Consider the following 20,608-nt stretch of genomic DNA (forward strand, 5'->3'; position numbering starts at 1 on the left):
TTTAAAGCATTAGATCAATGCTTTTTTTGATCTGATGCTTTACATTGTAGGAGACATGTGGGGTCTTATTGACACCATATTTCTCCATAAAGAGGACCTGTCACTAATTTCCATCACAAAGGATGCATGCATTCCTTGTGATAGGAATAAAAGTGATTACATTTTTTTTTAAAGGGACAGTGTAAAAAATAAGTTAATAAAAAAAAAGTTTAAAAAACCCCCTGTGGTCGCACTTAGTGGTGAACACATATTTAGGCCACGCCCACATATGTTAACGGTGTTCAAACCACACATGTGAGGTATCACCACGAACATCCGAGCAAGAGCAATAATTCTTGCACTAGACCTTCTCTAACACTGCTAACCTGTAGACATCTTTAAAATGTCACCCATGGAGATTAAGTACCATAGTTTGATGCCATTCCACGAGCGTGCGCAATTTTAAAGCTTGACATGTTGGGTATCTACTCGCCGTATCATCCAAAAATTGGGGTATATATTGTTTGGTTTTTTTTTTTTTTGTTTGGTTTTTTTTTTTTTTTTTTTTTTTAACTATTAAAGTGTATTTTTTTCCAAAAATGTATATTCATTTTTAAAACTTCCCGTTTTGGTTTTCGGCCAAATGATTCCTGAATTTTCGGTTTCGGCACCAGAATTTCCATTTCAGTGCACCACTAGTGTAAACGAAGCCTAAAGCTCAGTGAACTCTGATAGAACTCCGTATTACTAGCAGCACACGCAGTGTATGACAAAAGTGAGGCTTCCCACCTGTTGGCTAGGTGTCTCATCACACAGCAGAAGTAAAAGAATGTTACATCACTTTCCGCTTTCAACGCCAAGGATGCTGTCACTTTCACACCTGCAAATTAATTTAGTTTTTCCATTATTTTTTTTTGCCTATTTTTTTGATATTTGTATATCAAAAAGTGAAGAGCGGCCTCGGCTCCTCCCCTAAAAGGGGCGTGGTCTCGGGGAGCTCAGGCTGAGGCTCCCATGGTACTATCTACCTCATTATCCATGCAAATGTTTCTTGGACTGGAGTATTTTTAGTCACTGGGGAGGAGAAACAACATAATGGGACATTTAACATATCACAGAGATATTGAGGATAGGTTGAAAGAAACGTGTAAAAGTTGATTTGGGAGCATCTTCTTTAGTAATATGAGCGTTGATGCACAGTACAGCGCCCTTTGTATATTTTTGGCCCCAATTATTGGTTTAGCTTAAAGCAGTATTAAAGCCAAAACCAAAAATTTAAAAGACAAGTATGTGATGGCTAACCCCCCCCCCCCCCCAAATTATACTAACCTAGGTCCAATGCTGCATCTGTCCCCTGCCAGCACGAAGTGTGAGAACTCAACAATTACATTTCGCTGTGAGCAGAGAGCGGTGAATGTCAGTCACCGCTCTCTGCTCTGTTTCTGCCCCGCGCTCGCTGGAGTGCTGGGCTGTGGAGGGGGAGGGAGTGGCTGGCTCAGGCTCTCAGATTGCCGAGAGGCTGAGCAAGGTGCCACTCCAGACTCTGTGGTGGATCCTGACTTTAAAGTCAGATCTTTCCCCAGCCTGGACCGGCTGAGTAACGTCAGCTGATAGCTGGCGTAAGCCATCTGTCAGCTTTAAATGGGTCACAGGAGTGAAGAACGAACTGTACTGCTGTGATCCACAGGAGAAGTACAGCTGAAAGAGCTTTGGCTGCAATTTATATATTGCAGCTTACCAGTCATTAGATGTGGTGGATGCTTTAGTTTTCTTTTATCTTTTTTAGGCTTTTTTTTCCCTACCTCTTTTCACCTGGTGATCTGGCCAGTAACACACCACTTGTACTAGAGTGCACCTTTTGGACAGCCATATTGTTAATCTGGGGGGGGGGGGAGAGGAGTATTAGCAGATTTAGATACACTAACTAAATGAAGCCAAATTCCAGCTTACATTTGATAAGCAGCTACTGCAACAGTTTTTGTTTTTTTGTTTTTTTCCTTTTTGGGATAAAGTTTTTGTATAAATAAAAGCTGATAATTGTAAGCACCCCTGTCAGTGGTAAATGGTCTCTAACTGCTGCATGTGCAGGAGATCTTGTTCTTTTAAAAAACAGGCTTACCAGCCTAAAAAAGAAAACTAACACAGCCACCGCACCTAAGAATTGGTAAGCTGCAATATAATAAATTCTTACTTTTCTATTTAATACTGCTTTAATTTGCTTGGTGAAAATCTGACAAATGGTAAACTGGAAGTTCTACAGAAAAGCATTCATGGAAACCTCTTGACATCCTATTTTGCTAACAGGGAGTGATGCTGCTGAAATCATTTTTCTCTTATGGCCCATTGGGGGGAAAACTTTTTTTTTTTGTTGGCACTTCTTTGCGGTTTTTGACCACAAAGAAGTGTTTCTTCTCTTTCGTCTGTACAAAGCATTTTCTTTTCAGAGCCTCTCAGCTGTTTGTTCCCCCTCCATCAGCGGATGGAGCGGTCTCATCTGTCCCAGGAAAATGAATCTGCTGGAGGAAAAGCAGCATTCCTCTTTTACCACATAGAGCAGCTCTCCACAATCATATCACTAATGCAATGTTTGGGTCCTAAGAAAAAAATACTTTCTGGAGTGACTTTGTTCTGATTTGTTTGGGTGCATCTCATTTACACACAGTGTATGGTTTACATTCGTATATGGCTTAAAATTTCCTACTGTAAAGAGATTGAACGTCTTTTCAGTTTCTTCATTTATTTGTGATGCTGTTAGTGAGGCCCTTTCACAAACAAATCGGAGGAAAAATGCTCAGAAAAAAATCAAGTATTTGATTGCAGCATTCTTCCTTTCTATAAATATTTTTTTTAATTTGCCATGTACCTGAGCTTGCTGGGGGCTTTTTTGTTTGTTTTTGTGTGGTTTTTATAGTTTTTGCTTAAAGATTTGATTTTAACCACTTGCCATCCAAAGGATTTAAACCCCCCTTCCTTCCTGACCAGGCCATTCTTTCTTGCGATACGGCGCTGCGTTACTTTAACTGACAATTGCACGGTCATGCAACGCTGCACATAAATGTATGTCCTTTTTTCCCCACAAATAGAGCTTTCTTTTTTTTTTTTTTTTATAGTAATGGCAGCGATCGGCGACTTGTAGCAGGACTGCGGCGAGCATTCTGACACTGGGGGGAACTAACTGCCACTGACATCCCCAGTGACACTAACACGGTGATCAGTGCTAATAGAAAGCACTGGGCAGGAAGGGGTTAACTTTTGGGCGAAGGATTAACTGTGTGGTGGTTTTTTTTTTTTGTTTGTTTTTTTTACTGTGTGTGCTGTTTTACAAGGGAGACATGCTGTGCAGAGAGGTACAAAACAAGCATATCCATGCTGTCAGGGGAGAGACCTGTGGTGTTATCACACAGGTCTCTCGCCTGTCAGCTTTACACGCAATCGCCGAGTTCCGGCTGGGACCCGGTGATTGACATCCCTAGCCGCCAATAGTGGCACAGGTAGGGTGGTCCGCGCACCCTCGCCTGGAAATGCAAGTCACGTATATATGTGATTTTGCGCAGCCCTGCTGTCCTGGCTTCTACTATAGAGCGGCGGGCAAGTCGTTAAAATTCAAGTCATCCTAAAACAGAGCAGGGCCTTCCTTACCCTCTTGTATTGAACTGTATTGTCTCCCGTTATATTGTAAAGCGCTGAGCAAACTGTTGGCTCTATATAAATCCTGTATAATCATAATAAAACAAAGGCCAAAAAATAAACTCTTGCTAGCAAATTTGACCAATTCAGGAAGAGTCAATTCCTAGCACAGTCCTTGCATGTCATAGCCCCCTCCTCTTCTGGGAGTGCCTGATTACTCTGTACTGGCCCCCCTCCCTCGCCTTACTATACAACTTTTATGTAGTTGCTGAGGAGGAACAAAAGGGATTCTGTAGTATGTCGTTCGAGTGACAGCTCTGAGTCTGCTACTGTGTGATTTGGATGTAATGTCAGAGGCTTAGCAGTCTTGTGGCTTTTGGATGTTTGTATGGGGGAGGATTTTACAGGTAAGTAACATGCATAAATTCCCATATAACTTTTTGAAGGATTGTTGATGAAAGAAATGGTCTGCTGACAGTCCTCTTTAAATGGCTTGTTTTAGAATGTACTGTTATGACATCTGATTTTTCTTTTGTAGGTGTTCCCCAGCCATTTCACACAGCAGAGGACCAAAGAGTGCAATGTAGAAAACAGTGAAAATAAGGAGAGGAATATAAAAGTGACTTGTAGCCCTTGTATTACTCCGTCTACCAACAGCGGGCCCAGCAATATTTCTACGGACTTCTGGGACTTGTTAGTTAAATTAGACAACATGAATGTGAGCCGGAAGGGGAAAACCTCTGTAAAGTCTCTGCCTGTGAGCTCTGGAGCCGAAGCAGAAAGCTTGCAGTGCAGTTTGGAGGCCTCACCATTGGGACAGCTCATGAATATGTTGTCTCACCCCGTCATTCGACGGAGTTCGCTGCTTACAGAAAAACTGCTTAGACTCCTCTCCCTTATTTCAATTGCCTTGCCCGATAATAAATTGCCTGATGGTGTAACCAATCAAAGCAACGCAATCACTCCTGCACCTGCCCCCACCCCTGCAACTGCACCAGTACCTCTCCCTGTACCTGCTGTAACTGTGCCCACAGTCATCAATCCAAGTGCAGTATCAAGTGAGTATGGCTTTATCTTTCACACACTAGGTTTGTGCAACGTCAAGGTCATCATTTTATTGTCCACATTCATCCTAGAATCATTATGAATTTAGAGTGTAAAAGGTACCTGTGAGATTTTAACTTGTCTTTCCTTGCCTTTTGTAAAGCTGTGATGAAAAGTATCAAGTCTACAGCAAAGTCAAGCGAGCTCAATGTGCCTGACAAGATGGCAGCTTCTGGGCTCACAGAAAAACAGCTACAGCTTTCTGTTGAGGTGAGAAGTCCTTGTGGGTGATGTGTGAACATTGAGAGGATATACGTTTGAGTATGGCATAGAGCTCTAATGCTGTACCCTCTACCCATAATTAAAAAGTAAGCCTTAAATACTTTTTATTCCACCGTGATGTTCTGAAAACATGTTGCTAAATGTTAGCTGGTTCTTCTAAATTTACATATGATTGAAAATTGGGTGCAGCTGCAGAGAATTGACAAAAGTACATAAAACATGTTGAAATCTGGCTTCAGTGGATTATGTAATTATAGAATAGTGTGTATATAAACCCAACAACAAAAATTTAATATGTTACAGCTTACCAGTCCTAAGATCTGTTGGCTGCATTAGTTTTTTTTTTTTCATCCTTTTTTCTTTTTTCATCCTTTTTTTTATTTTTTTTTTTCTCCTTTATTTTCACCTGGTCACAGGGTAACAGTGTTCACTCACTGTACTATGTTTATATAGGGGCAGAGACGTTGCCCTAGTACAGGACTCCAATAACCTCCCCTTTTCCTCTTCATTATACAGTGGGAGAAGTTTCATGTACTCTCTGGGATATTTTGGAACTAGGGATGCTCCGATATTTTTTTTTATCGCCAGTACGTTCGGTCAAGCACTGTCCGATACCAAGTACCGATGCGTTGCGGTGAGATTTGCGTCTATACAAAATGAATTGGCGTAAATCCCACTGCAAAAGAATGGTATGCGATTTGAACAAAAATACGGAGCCATTCTTGTCCAAATCACATGCGTGACGGTGCTGAGCAGTCACAAGCAATCTAGCCTGTACGGTCATTCCTGCAAGAAGAGGCGAGGAAGCAGCAGGGATTTCAAATCCCCAGACCTGTGAAGCAGATTTTAGTAATGTGACATGAGATTGGTGCAGGCAGCTTTCCCGCACCACTCCTGTGTGAACTCGGGCTTTGACAAGCCTGGATTCACATAGGAGCGATGGGCAAACCACATGCAATTTGAACAGGAAATTGTCACATTTTTTGCAGTGGGATCTGCGATTTGCCATTCTTCGTAGTTTGATTTGCGCCAATTTGAAAATTGCACCACAAAGTTTTGGTTTCGGGTACCGGAAGCATTTTTACACGTACTCCTGAAAATACTCGGTATAGGCACCAATATCGTTATTGGTCCATCCTTACTTGGAACAATGTAACAAATAAAAGTGCAGTACAGGGTGTTGGCTGACAAGGTATCTGGAAGGATCAACAGATATGTTTTTGGACAAACACGACACTTTTATTGGTACAGTATACAGTCAGGTCCATAAATATTGGGACATCGACACAATTCTAACATTTTTGGCTCTATACACCACCAAAATGAATTTGAAATTAAACAAGATGTGCTTTAACTGCAGACTGTCAGCTTTAATTTGAGGGTATTTACATCCAAATCAGGTGAACGGTGTAGGAATTACAACAGTTTGCATATGTGCCTCCCACTTGTTAAGGGACCAAAAGTAATGGGACAGAATAATAATCATAAATCAAACTTTCACTTTTTAATACTTGGTTGCAAATCCTTTGCAGTCAATTACAGCCTGAAGTGTGGAACGCATAGACATCACCAGACGCTGGGTTTCATCCCTGGTGATGCTCTGCCAGGCCTCTACTGCAACTGTCTTCAGTTCCTGCTTGTTCTTGGGGCATTTTCCCTTCAGTTTTGTCTTCAGCAAGTGAAATGCATGCTCAATCGGATTCAGGTCAGGTGATTGACTTGGCCATTGCATAACATTCCACTTCTTTCCCTTAAAAAACTCTTTGGTTGCTTTTGCAGTATGCTTTGGGTCATTGTCCATCTGCACTGTGAAGCGGCGTCCAATGAGTTCTGAAGCATTTGGCTGAATATGAGCAGATAATATTGCCCGAAACACTTCAGAACTCATCCTGCTGCTTTTGTCAGCAGTCACATCATCAATAAATACAAGAGAACCAGTTCCATTGGCAGCCATACATGCCCACGCCATGACACTACCACCACCATGCTTCACTGATGAGGTGGTATGCTTAGGATCATGAGCAGTTCCTTTCCTTCTCCATACTCTTCTCTTCCCATCACTCTGGTACAAGTTGATCTTGGTCTCATCTGTCCATAGGATGTTGTTCCAGAACTGTGAAGGCTTTTTTAGATGTCGTTTGGCAAACTCTAATCTGGCCTTCCTGTTTTTGAGGCTCACCAATGGTTTGCATCTTGTGGTGAACCCTCTGTATTCACTCTGGTGAAGTCTTCTCTTGATTGTTGACTTTGACACACATACACCTACCTCCTGGAGAGTGTTCTTGATCTGGCCAACTGTTGTGAAGGGTGTTTTCTTCACCAGGGAAAGAATTCTTTGCTCATCCACCACAGTTGTTTTCCGTGGTCTTCCAGGTCTTTTGGTGTTGCTGAGCTCACCGATGCGTTCCTTCTTTTTAAGAATGTTCCAAACAGTTGTTTTGGCCACGCCTAATGTTTTTGCTCTCTCTCTGATGGGTTTGTTTTGTTTTTTCAGCCTAATGATGACTTGCTTCACTGATAGTGACAGCTCTTTGGATCTCATCTTGAGAGTTGACAGCAACAGATTCCAAATGTGAATAGCACACCTGAAATGAACTCTGGACCTTTTATCTGCTGATTGTAATTGGAATAATGAGGGAATAACACACACCTGGTCATGGAACAGCTGAGAAGCCAATTGTCCCATTACTTTTGGTCCCTTAACAAGTGGGAGGCACATCTGCAAACTGTTGTAATTCCTACACCGTTCACCTGATTTGGATGTAAATACCCTCAAATTAAACCTGACAGTCTGCGGTTAAAGCACATCTTGTTCATTTCATTTCAAATCCATTGTGGTGGTGTATAGAGCCAAAAATGTTAGAATTGTGTCGATGTCCCAATATTTATGGACCTGACTGTATATAACCAAACAAGAGACCAGCTAAAAGCTGTTTAATCTCGGGGTTTACATACCCTTTAAAGTCTAATGCATTCTGACAGTCTTGGATTTACGGATCGCCCCTATTTGTCTATATTACAAGAGGGTGTGAGGATGCTTTTGATGAGGGCTGGGGCAGTTATTCATCTATGCCAACTTAAAGCAGTGGAGTTGGGAGATCAAGAAATAGATTTTCACCAAAAAAAGTTATTTTAAAGTGAAGTTAAGCAGATTCACAACATATGGTGTTACAGGACCTTAAAGACAAAAAAGGTGTTAGGAGGGAAATGCTTTCTTTAGTTCCGTTTAAAATCAAATTCTCTTGTTCCAGGTGCTGACATCTCATTCATGTTCAGAGGAAGGCTTGGAGGATGCAGCAAATGTGTTGCTACAGTTGTCTAGAGGTGACCCTGGGACACGAGACACTGTACTCAAGCTGCTGCTCAGTGGAGCCCACCATTTAGGCTACACCTTATGCAAGCAGATAGGTAAGCAATAAAGCAAAAGCCTAGACTTCGTTTCTGCAGGACAAACTGACAATATATAACACAATATGTTGTATTTTAAAATGATTTACCCTTGCTTTATCTCTACCAGGTACTCTCTTAGCTGAATTACGGGAGTATAACCTTGATCAGCAGAGGAGAGTACAGTGTGAGGCACTTTCTCCTGATGGGTTACCTGAAGAGCAGCCGCACAACACCAAAGCCAAGGGTAAAATGCAAAGCAGGTGAGTGTTACTCCTAGGGTCATTACTACTTGCCGGTTGCTTATTCATTGTCCAGAGAAATAAAATTTGGTCTGTCAGATCTCATATCACTCTGTCTTCGCAATCTAGGTTTGATATTGCAGAGAACGTTGTTATAGTTGCATCACAGAAACGGCCGTTGGGGGGACGAGAGCTCCAGTTACCCTCAATGTCTATGCTGACATCAAAGACCTCCACACAGAAATTCTTCCTTCGAGTGCTGCAGGTCATCATCCAACTCAGAGATGACACCAGAAGAGCCAACAAGAAAGCCAAGCAGACCAGTAGACTAGGTAGGACCTTCATCTTTTAGCAGGAATACGGTTACCTTGAGGAAAGAATCAGTTTCCATTTTCATTGTAGCCCTTTTTTTCAGTATGGGACTTTGTAGTGTTCAGCGTTTTCAGGAGAGTGGGAGGCTTTCTCATTCGGAGAACCTGCAGCTGCTCTTATTTGCAGGTTTATTCACTGAGTGAACAGAAGAATGTAGAGATGGTGTAGAAAAATGTTTGTGTTTTTAGGGGATTGTCTATGCAGATTGCCCCGAGGCTCAGTATTGTTATATGGTCATGATTGTCCAAACTAGATTACCATCCTATCATGTCTTAAGATACCCAATGACAATAGCTGGCTTCCGCCTAGATGTTTTTTTTTGTTTGTTTTAACCATTTTGAGATGATCCAAAGTTTTTGGGGCAGCAGGTGAACAAGTGTCCCTATGTAACAGTTAAACTGCCACCCGCTTACCCTAAACAGAAGTGCTTGTGGAACTAGCGCCCTTCAGTCTAGGAGAGGGAGTTGCTCAAAATCAAGTCATTCAGATTATGCAGGTGGATTTTGACATTTTATGCTTCATTTGGTAGTCTGTTACTGTCTTTGCTCTCTTTCTTGAGAGGGCTTATTCTGGCTCAAACATACTGTAGCTGTCTGTTCTAGAAGTGCAGGGGACCTTTATTTTTTATGATTTATTACAGGTATTGTATAGACACACACACACCCCCCCCCCCCCCCCCCATGTCACCCAGTTTTTAATAGAAAGTCAGTGGGATAGGTGCCTATACTCCACTGGTATGGTCAGATCTGCAGAGTCTGCAAGATTCATAAGAAGTCATGGAATACTGAAAGCCAGCATGAAGTAGTTTAAACTCCAGCTCTGTGTTGAACCTTTATGCACAGTTTTTGCTGTTCAGACTGCAGTACCACACACCTCGGAGTGTGCAATAGAAGCAGCCTATTCTCCAAAAGCAGCTGTTATTGCTTCCATCAGCATCATCCGGCACTGTCCTGCTCAGCCTGGATTTCAGTGGCTCAGCCCATTTAAGTAATTGGACAGGTGCTCTGTCATTTAAAGCAGGCATCAACCCCCCTCCTCCTCTCCTCCTTACCCCCCCTCTTCCTTCTCACCCCCCCCCCTCTTCCTTCTCACCCCCCCCCCTCTTCCTTCTCACCCCCCCCCCCTCTTCCTTCTCACCCCCCCCCCCTCTTCCTTCTCACCCCCCCCCCCCTTCCTCCTCCTCACCCCCCCCCCCTTCCTCCTCCTCACCCCCCCCCCTCTTCCTTCTCACCCCCCCCCCTTCCTCCTCCTCACCCCCCCCCCTCTTCCTCCTCCTCACCCCCCCCCTCTTCCTCCTCCTCACCCCCCCCCCCTCTTCCTCCTCCTCACCCCCTCCTCTTCCTCCTCCTCACCCCCCCCCCTCTTCCTCCTCCTCACCCCCCCCCCTTCTTCCTCCTCCTAACCCCCCCCCCTTCTTCCTCCTCCTAACCCCCCCCCCCTCTTCCTCCTCCTAACCCCCCCCCCCCCTCTTCCTCCTCCTAACCCCCCCCCCCCTCTTCCTCCTCCTAACCCCCCCCCCTCTTCCTCCTCCTAACCCCCCCCCTCTTCCTCCTCCTAACCCCCCCCTCTTCCTCCTCCTAACCCCCCCCCCCCTCTTCCTCCTCCTAACCCCCCCCCCCTCTTCCTCCTCCTAACCCCCCCCCCCCTCTTCCTCCTCAACCCCCCCCCCCCTCTTCCTCCTCCTCAACCCCCCCCCCCCCTCTTCCTCCTCCTCAACCCCCCCCCCTCTTCCTCCTCCTCAACCCCCCCCCCTCTTCCTCCTCCTCAACCCCCCCCCTCTTCCTCCTCCTCAACCCCCCCCCCCTCTTCCTCCTCCTCAACCCCCCCCCCCCCCCCTCTTCCTCCTCCTCAACCCCCCCCCCCTTCCTCCTCCTCAACCCCCCCCCCCTCTTCCTCCTCCTCAACCCCCCCCCCCCCCCCTCTTCCTCCTCCTCAACCCCCCCCCCCCCTCTTCCTCAACCCCCCCCCCCCTCTTCCTCCTCCTCAACCCCCCCCCCCCTCTTCCTCCTCCTCCTCAACCCCCCCCCCTCTTCCTCCTCCTCAACCCCCCCCCCTCTTCCTCCTCCTCAACCCCCCCCCTCTTCCTCCACCCCCCCCCCCCCCTCTTCCTCCTCCTCAACCCCCCCCCCCCCCCTCTTCCTCCTCCTCAACCCCCCCCCCCCCTCTTCCTCCTCCTCAACCCCCCCCCCCCCCCCTCTTCCTCCTCCTCAACCCCCCCCCCCCTCTTCCTCCTCCTCAACCCCCCCCCCCCCCCCCTCTTCCTCCTCCTCAACCCCCCCCCCCCCTCTTCCTCCTCCTCAACCCCCCCCCCCCTCTTCCTCCTCCTCACCCCCCCCCCCCCCCCCCTCTTCCTCCTCCTCACCCCCCCCCCCTCTTCCTCCTCCTCACCCCCCCCCCTCCTCCTCACCCCCCCCCCCTCCTCCTCACCCCCCCCCCTCCTCCTCACCCCCCCCCCTCCTCCTCACCCCCCCCCCCTCCTCCTCACCCCCCCCCCTCCTCCTCCTCCTCACCCCCCCTCCTCCTCCTCACCCCCCCCCCCCTCCTCACCCCCCCCCTCCTCCTCCTCCTCACCCCCCCCCCTCCTCCTCCTCCTCCTCCTCCTCCTCCTCACCCCCCCCCCCTCCTCCTCCTCACCACCCCCCCCTCCTCCTCCTCCTCACCCTCCCTCCTCCTCCTCACCCTCCCTCCTCCTCACCCCCCCCCCCCCCTCTCCTCACCCCCCCCCCTCCTCCTCACCCCCCCCCCTCACCCCCCCAACCCCCTCCCTCCTCCTCCTCACACCCCCCCCCCCTCCCTCCTCCTCCTCACCCCCCCCTCCTCCTCCTCACCCCCCCCTCCTCCTCCTCACCCCCCCTCCTCCTCACCCCCCCCCCCCCCTCTCTTCCTCCTCACCCCCCCCTCCTCCTCCTCACCCCCCCCCCTCCTCCTCACCCCCCCCCCTCACCCCCCCCCCCCTAAACAACCCTCTGTTCCCCCTGGGCTTGGACCAACCCCACTTTTTCCCCTCTTGGGCCTCCATCTGTGAGACCCATAAAGCCCCTCCAGCGGAACGGTACCGCTATCTGCAGTTCCGACATTGGATCTCCCTTCTTTGCCGCGACTCCGCGTTTCCATTCTGGAAAATGGCCTTTGAGCACATCTGTCAGCACTCTAAATCTACTTACACCTACTCGTGGAACATCCTCCTTGCTCTCACCCATATGTTTCAAAGTGGGAATGTGATATCACATCCTGTATAGATCTGGAGGATTGGAACAAGGCCTGGTCAGCTGTAGCCAAATGTTTAATACCACCACTTTGGAGGCAGCATATAAGGTTTTCCTTCGATGGTATTGGGTCCTGGCTGGCATAGCACACGCAAACCCGTCCTGTGATGATCAATGTTTTAGAGGCTGTGGTCTTCGTGGAGACGAGATTCATATATAGTGGACTTGCCCTCATTTTGTGGGCTTTTGGTTCCGGGCTTACGGTTTTTTATCGTCTATTTCATACTACCTTTTGCAGAGATATAGTACAGATACTGCGGCAGTGCGGCACAGCTGCGCAAAATCACGTATATTTATGTGATTTTGCATATCGGGTAGGGGGTATGCGACCGTCCTACCCGTGCCGCCGATCGCGGCCGCGTGTGTCAATCACCGGGTCCCAGCCGCTGGAACCCGGCGATTACCGGCAATCACTGACAGGGCGTTTACACTGCAGCTCTCCTCCCTGTCAGTTTCCAGCGCACTGTTCCGGAGAGCAATTTTCCCAATCTGTGTTCCTGTGAAGAACACACCCCCGCCCCCTAGTGAAACACTCCCCTCACACAGTTAACCCTTTGCCTAAAAATGTTAACTCCCTCCTCCCCAGTGCCATTAGTACAGTGTCAGTGTTTTTGTTTTTTGGGTTTTTTTTTGCACTGATCCCTGTATTGGTGTCACTGGGGATGTCAGTGACCCCAAGTCAGTTCCCCCCAGTGTCAGAATGTCTGCCGCAGTCCTGCCATAAGTCGCTGTTCGCCACCATTATTAGTATAAAAAAAATAAAAATTCCAGTATCTATACCGCTATTTGTAAACGCTATAACTTTCACGTAAACCAATTAATTTACACGTATTGGGTTTTTTTTTTAGCAAAGACATGTCGCAGAATGCATTTTTGCTGAAATTTATGATGAAATTTGATTTTTACATTTTTTTTTACTGGACATGTTTTATAGCAAAAAGTCCAAAATATTGTTTGTTTTTTTTTCTCAAAATTGTCGGTCTTTTTTTTTTTTTTTTTTTTTTTTAAGTGCAAAAAATAAAAAATGCACAGGCGGTCAAATACCACTGAAAGAAAGCTCAATTCGTGGGGAAAAAAGGATGTAAATTTCATTTGGGTGCAGCGTTGCATGACCACGCAATTGTCAGTCAAAGTAACGCAGCAACGTGTAACAAACCACTTCTGTAACCACTTCCTGATCGCCCTATAGCAGATATACTGCTACAGGTGGCACGGGGGTGCACAAAATCACATATTATATACGTGATTCGTCAATACACCAGTAATCACATTTAACCCCTTGATTGCCAGGAACACGCTCATACACAATAAATCTCCATTGCTAGTATAGTGTCTGAACGGATCAATATCTTTGATCAGATCAGCACTATACCAGCGTACACATTAGTATAGTGTCCCCAAATACGCAGCGTTAGCGGGATTAGCCCCAGCACCTGCGTTTAGCCCCTATGCTTACCCCCCACCACCACCTTCTCCCCCAGCAAGTGCAGTGTCAGTAGGTCACTGTCACTTGATACATTGCACACAAAGCCGCAGTGTTCGCAGAATCAGGCCTGATCTCTGTTAACACTTGCCGGTAAATTTTGATGACTCTCATATGCAGCAGAGTGCCAGTACTAGTGCCGCGCTACCTTTTGGTGAACTGGCGTGCACCAGAGACCTAGTACATCCTGGTCTTTCACATACCTCAGGGCCCTTCTAACCCTCTTGTATTGTTGCTCTATTGTCTCCCATTCTATTGTAAAGCGCTGAGCAAACTGTTGGCGCTATATAAATCCTGTATAATAATACCAGCACTGCAGTATGACGTGGCAAGTCCCATAAGTGCAGTACAAGCTGATGCGGTGATGAGCACAAGTATTGTCCCACAACCACCAAGAATTTGCACACAGGCCCATAGAGCCACTAGTATCCTTCCGGACGTGCTTGCAAATCCCGATTGGCAGACCACAGATTCTGCAGCACCCGTACTTCCCCCATTCACTGCCCAACCCGGAATTCTGGTGAAAACAGCAAATTTAACTATTCCCCTTGATTTTTTGGAGCTGTTTTTCACAGAATATCTGTATGCGTTGATTGTGGATCAAAGTAATTTATATGTACAACAATTTTTTGCGGCCAACCCAAATTCAAACCTTGCCAGACCATTCGAATAGAAACTCATTACAGTTTCCGAATTTAAAATTTTTTTTTTTTTTTTTTTTGGACCTAACCCTCAACATGGGCATTACTAAAAAAAAATGAATTGCGGTTGTATTGGTCCACAGACCCGATTCATTATATGCCCGTGTTCTCTGCTGCCATGGCCAGGCATAGATATGAGAGTATAATGCGTTTTATGCATTTCAATGACAATACACTCTGTCATCCTCGGGGTAACCCTGAATTTGACCGTCTCCACAAAATAAAGCCTCTCGCACCTTAACCAAAAATTTGCAGATTTCTATACTCCACAAGAAAAAAATCTGCATTGATGAGTCCCTTTTTCTGGCCGCCTTGCATTCAAACAATTTCTCCCCAGCAAGCGTGCCAGATATGGGGTCAAGATGTAGAAGACCTCTGAGAGGACAACAGGCTATACTTATAAGTTTCGGATTTACGAGGGAAAAGATAGTCACATGGAGCCCCCTGGATGCCCAGACTACATGGGGAGCAGTGGCAAGATAGTTTGGGACTTGGTGTCATCCTTTTTCCATATGGGGTACCACTTATACATGTTGATTCAAGCGTGCCACTATTGAGACATTTGTACAATCTTGGAAATGGCGCATGTGGCACTATGTGACCTAATGTGTGCCCACCAATAGAAGTGGGTGGATGCAGGGCGGTATATTCTAATGGTTGGAATACCACACACTCTTTCTGGCAGATATTTCTTCTCCTTTTCATTCAGTCCACAGGCTGCATACAAAAAAAAAACAGCATATATACCCAACAAGTACATCACTGGACTTTGAATGGTTATACCAGGATGATGCCTACAGCTGCAGGCATCATCCTGGTATAGTTTTGTTCAGCCGGCGATCGGCTTTCATGTAAAAGCAATCCTAGTGGCTAATTAGCTGCAGGATTGCTTTTACAAGCAGCGGGAGATGATGCCCCCACTGCCTTCCACGGCCTTCTCAGTCAGTTGGGAGCCATCGGGGAACCTGAGAATGCAGCCGGTGTTTCTGCCAGCTGACCATAGAGCTGATTGGAGACCAAAATGGTGCCAATCATCTCTTTGTAGGATATAAACCGCGCCATTTGTAAATTGTGAAAGCATCTGATCACACCGATTTTGGTTTGATTAGATAATGTAAGGGTAGAGGAGATATCTAGAGTCTGATGGACCCCAGATCTCTGAAAAAAGAATATATGACAATGCTCATTGAAGTTATAGGGGATATTTGCATTCCCTGTGATAGCATTAAAAGTGATCAAAAAAAAATTAAAGGGACAATGTAAAAATAATTAAAAAAAAAAAAATCAAAATAACTTTAAAAAAAAACTCCCCCCCGCATGCCATGGGTATATGTGGAATTACTCCCCAAAATACATTCTGCTACCGAGTATGGGGGTACCACATGTGAGAGACGTTTTGGCAGTGTAGCCAAGTACAGGACCCCAAAATCTAATAATCACCTTCATGCTTTTAAAGGGCTTTATTTCCTCATTACACTTCCTGACTACCTTTCACAGTTTCGGAGGCCCTGAAATGTCAGGGTAGCACCTAACCCCCCCAAATGACCCCTTTTTGGAAAGTAGACACCCCAAGGGATTTGATAAGAAGCATGGTGAGTATTTTGCAGATCTTGTTTGTTGCCACAAGTTTTTGGAAAATTAAGAAAAACATTTTTTTTTTTCTTTTCTTTTTTTAGATTTCAAAACATTGTGAGAAAAAATGCAAAATACTCACCATGCCTCTTTTTAAATTCCTTGGGGTGTCTAATTTCAAAAAAAGTGGTCATTTGGGGGGGCTGTTTGGTGCTATCATGACATTTCAGGGCCTCCGAAACTGTGATAGGTAGTGAGGAAGTTACGCACCTTCAGGCTTTCAAAGTGGTCATTGGATTTCAGGCTCCTGTATGTGGCTAGGCTCCCAAAAAGTCTCACATGTGGTATCCCCATACTCGGTAGAAGTAGCAGAATGTATTTTGGGGTGTAATTCCACATATACCCATGGCTTGTGCGAGAAATAAATCATGTAAATGACAATTTTGTGTTAAAAAAAAAAAAAAAGTTTGTCATTTTCCAGAAACTTGTTGAAAAAAAATAAATCTGTCATGGATTCAATATGCCTTTCAGCAGATAGCTTAGGGTGTCTACTTTCCAAAAAGGGGTCATTTGGGGGTATTTGTACTATCCTGGTATTTTAGCACCTCAAGAAATGTGATGAGCAGTCAAAGTAAAAGCTGTGTAAATTCCATTATCTATACCAGCAATGGGCAAACTACGGCCCGGCGGACCTTTTAATCCGGCCTGAGGAGCTAGGCTCCCGCTAGGCTCCTCTCACAGTCCGCCCTGAAGACCGGTGTAGCATGAAAATCTGTCTCCTATGAGGATCTGTCCCCCTCGACGTATCTGCGCATGTGCCGGAGATCGCCGATCGGCTGCTAATGCCTGAAACTGGCACATGCGCAGATACGTCGAGGGGGGCAGATCCTCATAGGAGACAGATTTTCATGCTACACCGGAACGGCGCGGGAACACGGCGAGAGGAACGCGCGGAGCAAAGGTAAGTGAATTGACACAGGGGGGACTTGGGGACTTAATATGGAGGATGAATTACTATAGGGATGAATTACTAGATTGGGGATGAATTACTAGATTGGGGATGATTTACTAGATTGGGGATGACTTACTAGATTGGGGATGAATTACTCTATGGGGGATGAATTACTATATGGGGGATGAATTACTATATGGGGGATGAATTACTATATGGGGGATGAATTACTATGCTTACTATGGGGGAATATTACTATACTTACTATGGATGACACATACACATCATTCATCTACTCTTGGTCCGGCCCCCGGGTCCAATATATGAACCCCATTGCGGCCCTCAAGTCAAAAAGTTTGCCCACCCCTGATCTATACCATAGTTTGTAGACGCTATAACTTTCACACAAAGCAATCAATATACACTTATTGGGATTTTTTTTTAACCAAAAACATGGAGCAGAATACATTTTGGCCTAAATTTATTGTGAAATGTTAGGTTTTTTTGGATTTTTTATGATTGAAATGAGAAAATAGGTTTTTTTTTCCAAAATTTTTTTGTTTATAGCGCCAAAAATAAAAAGCACACAGGTGATTAAATACTACCAAAAGAAATCTCTATTTGTGTGAAAAAAAGACATAAATTTCATTTATGTACCATATTACATGACCGCGCAATTGTCCGTTAAACTAGCGCAGCGCTGTATAGCAAAAAAATGGCTTAAATTGCAGTATTTATACCATAGTTTGTAGACGCTATAACTTCCACACAAACCAATCAATATATACTTATTGGGATTGTTTTTTTTTACCAAAAAAACATAGAATACATTTTGGTCTAAATTTATAACTCTGAGTTTACTATATATTTTTTATAGCCGGAAGTAAAAAATATAGTTTTTCTTCAAAAATTTTGGTCTTTTTTTGGTTTATAGTGCGAAAAATAAGCGCACAGGTGATCAAATACCACTGAAAGAAAGCTCTATTTGTGTGAAAAAAAGGACGTAAATTTCATACGGGTGCAACATTGCATGACCGCGCAATTAGTTGAATTAGTGCAGCGCGGAGTAGCAAAAAGAGGCCTGGTCATTAAGGGGGGTAAATCCCCTGGATGGCAAGTGGTTAAGTTTTTAAAAAAAACAAAAGAAAACTAATAATCATTGTACCAGAAAATATTCTATATATCAAAAATGGCACGTCTGGCGTTCAAAAAAAATTTTTTTTTTTTTTTTTTTTTATGTGCCTGGAGTTTTTTTTCCTCCCTCTCTCGTTTACTAAGCTTGCTGGAATTTTTTGTTAGGATTTGTTTTTTTTTTTTACAAAGTTGACCATAGTTTTGTGATTACTTACTGTCATTCTCTTCTTGCAGGAGCTGCCAGTCTGGCCTCTGCTAGCAGCATCCAGGCAGCTGTGCAGCAGCTGGAGGCTGAGGCTGATGCCATTATACAAATGGTACGTGAGGGTCAAAGGGCGCGGAGACAGCTGCAAACTGCAACGGTTAGCATGATGACTGGCGCTGGCAGAACATCCATCCTTAGTTTGTTCCTCCCTGATTTTTGTTTTGTCTGACATGTTTTTGCTTTTTCAGCTTTTAAGTTGCTTGCTTACAGACTGATTATCCATTACATGTACATTTCTCGTTTGTACAGTGTATATTTTATTTTTTGTCAGTCTTTGCATGTTTCCCATAGTTCATAGTGGCATTGAAGCATCTTGCTTTCCAAATATTTGTTGAATGCACGACTTATACAGTGTGCTGTTGCTGTATGTTGCTTCTTCTGCTGTAACGCTTTGCTCACCTTCCTCCCCCCTTGTGTTTCACCCCAAAAGCGTTAAACCTCCTTCTGACACGTCTTTGTCTTGTTTAGGCGGAAGGCTCTGCGCGCAGGGAGGAGTCTCCAATGGATGTTGACCAGCCTTCACCTGCTACACAGGATACTCAGTCAGTTGGTCAGTGTAAAACCAGTGGGTGGGCCTGGATTGTTTTGGGGTCTGTGAAGTTGAGGGAAATGTCTTCATCTGTCGGATTCTGAGTATTTCTTATCACCTAGGTTCTGAAGCGTCTCAAGCTGCAGAGAAGAAAGAGGATGAGAGGTTGCCAGAACTGCCATTGCTGAGTGAACAGCTGAGCTTGGATGAACTGTGGGATATGTTAGGAGAGTGTTTAAAAGAGTTGGAGGAGTCACATGACCAACATGCTGTACTAGGTATTAAATGGCATCATGCACAATCTACTCTAAATTGGCCTGTGTCAATAGGCTTTTTTTCTCATCGGATGGGTTCTGCATTCCTCTCACAAGGCTGCAAGAGCTCAAAACTCGCTTACAGTCAGTCACAAGGAGGTAGGCTGGAGGTAAAATGCACCTGTTAATGAATTCTAAATGATCTTGGAAGTATCTCAAACTAATGCCATGGACACAGGCTCAATTTGAGGTATCGGAACTCCGTAAGTCTAGGTTCACACCTATGCGTTTTCCGTTGCGTTTTGCAGAAACACATAGCAGTCCATATAACGTGATTTCCTATGGGACACGTTCACATCTCTGCGTTTTTCACCCGAAGCATTTTTTGGAAAGGGCTAGGGAATTTTTTTAAATGCAAAATGTTGCATTTTTGATTCTATAGACTTCAATGGAGATGCTACAGAATAGCATGTAGTGCGTTTTTGACGCATTTGGGTTGTAATCTGCCCAGCAACAAGTTGGAGAGCAAAAAATATGAAAACCTTTCAAATAAGCACTGCAGAAACGGATCAAACGCAAAGTGCATAGGTGTGAACCTTGCCTAAGAGAACATAAATATGCAAATCTCCAGACCGTAAAAACATAATTATAAAGACTATAATTTGCCTAAAGTTAAGTGCTGCATTGTTTAGATCTGTATTCCTAAACTGCATGCATGCAGCACTAAAGGATATGTCTCTGTCTGTCTGTTTCTCTTCTCAGTACTTCAGCCAGCTGTTGAAGCCTTTTTCTTAGTCCATGCAACAGAACGAGAAAGCAAGCCACCTGTACGGGACACTCGGGAAAGCCAGCTGGCTCACATTAAAGATGAGCCTCCTCCTTTGTCCCCAGCACCTCTCACCCCAGCAACGCCTTCTTCCTTAGATCCCTTTTTTTCAAGGGAACCCTCATCTATGCACATCTCATCCAGTTTGCCTCCTGACACACAAAAGTTCCTGCGCTTTGCAGGTAAGGCCCAGTGAAACATGCAAATTCCTAGCCGTTTTGTAACATAGCAAAAACTCTTGGAAATGTTGCCAAGTTTAGCATTCGCTGTAAATGTATTCGTGTTACATTTTGTACAAAGCATCTCTCTCACCCTTCTCTTCCTGCTGCTTATTTTGGTCATATGCTGAAATGTGAAATTTGAAAATTGAAAGCCTGTGATTCCACTCTTTCCTTTGTCAGCAGTTGACATTCTAGGACAATTTCCCCAGCCACCAACCGATTCAGACTTTTCTTCCTCCTTTCATTTGGCCGCGCAATATAAATGTGTGTGCTTAAAAGATACAAAATCTGTTGCTGTACAAGTTTACTGTTTGTTTTTACCCAGAACGTTAATATTAGTCAGAATAAATGTTTGCTGTGCTGTCCCTCAGAGCACATAATGTTCCCAATAAAAGAGCCTTCTTTGATTACATCTTTCCAGCTTTGAACGAAATGTCTGCCGTTCACTTATCTTCTCATCACTTGTCCTTTC

At 44.9% G+C, this 20,608-nt stretch overlaps 1 protein-coding gene across 9 annotated transcripts in view; it reads left to right on the forward strand.

Annotated features, from left to right (window-relative positions):
• Positions 1-20,608, forward strand: part of HUWE1 (HECT, UBA and WWE domain containing E3 ubiquitin protein ligase 1) — a 229,241-nt gene that overhangs the window by 196,273 nt on the left and 12,360 nt on the right. For 5 of the 9 annotated variants that reach the window (XM_089669150.1, XM_089669151.1, XM_089669157.1 and 2 more), the window contains 9 exons: positions 4,145-4,664; positions 4,814-4,920; positions 8,184-8,340; positions 8,450-8,582; positions 8,661-8,893; positions 18,276-18,403; positions 18,775-18,856; positions 18,958-19,113; positions 19,852-20,097. In XM_089669150.1, coding sequence (XP_089525276.1) covers positions 4,145-4,664; positions 4,814-4,920; positions 8,184-8,340; positions 8,450-8,582; positions 8,661-8,893; positions 18,276-18,403; positions 18,775-18,856; positions 18,958-19,113; positions 19,852-20,097 — 1,762 coding nt within the window. The remainder of the gene's footprint in view (positions 1-4,144; positions 4,665-4,813; positions 4,921-8,183; positions 8,341-8,449; positions 8,583-8,660; positions 8,894-18,275; positions 18,404-18,774; positions 18,857-18,957; positions 19,114-19,851; positions 20,098-20,608) is intronic. The other 4 variants (XM_089669153.1, XM_089669158.1, XM_089669159.1 and 1 more) reach the window with 2 other exon arrangements.

This window comes from Staurois parvus, unplaced genomic scaffold, assembly GCF_062004578.1.
Source record: "Staurois parvus isolate SC_StPar_1 unplaced genomic scaffold, SC_StPar_1.0 ptg000068l, whole genome shotgun sequence".
In the NCBI taxonomy this organism is placed as follows: domain Eukaryota; kingdom Metazoa; phylum Chordata; class Amphibia; order Anura; family Ranidae; genus Staurois; species Staurois parvus.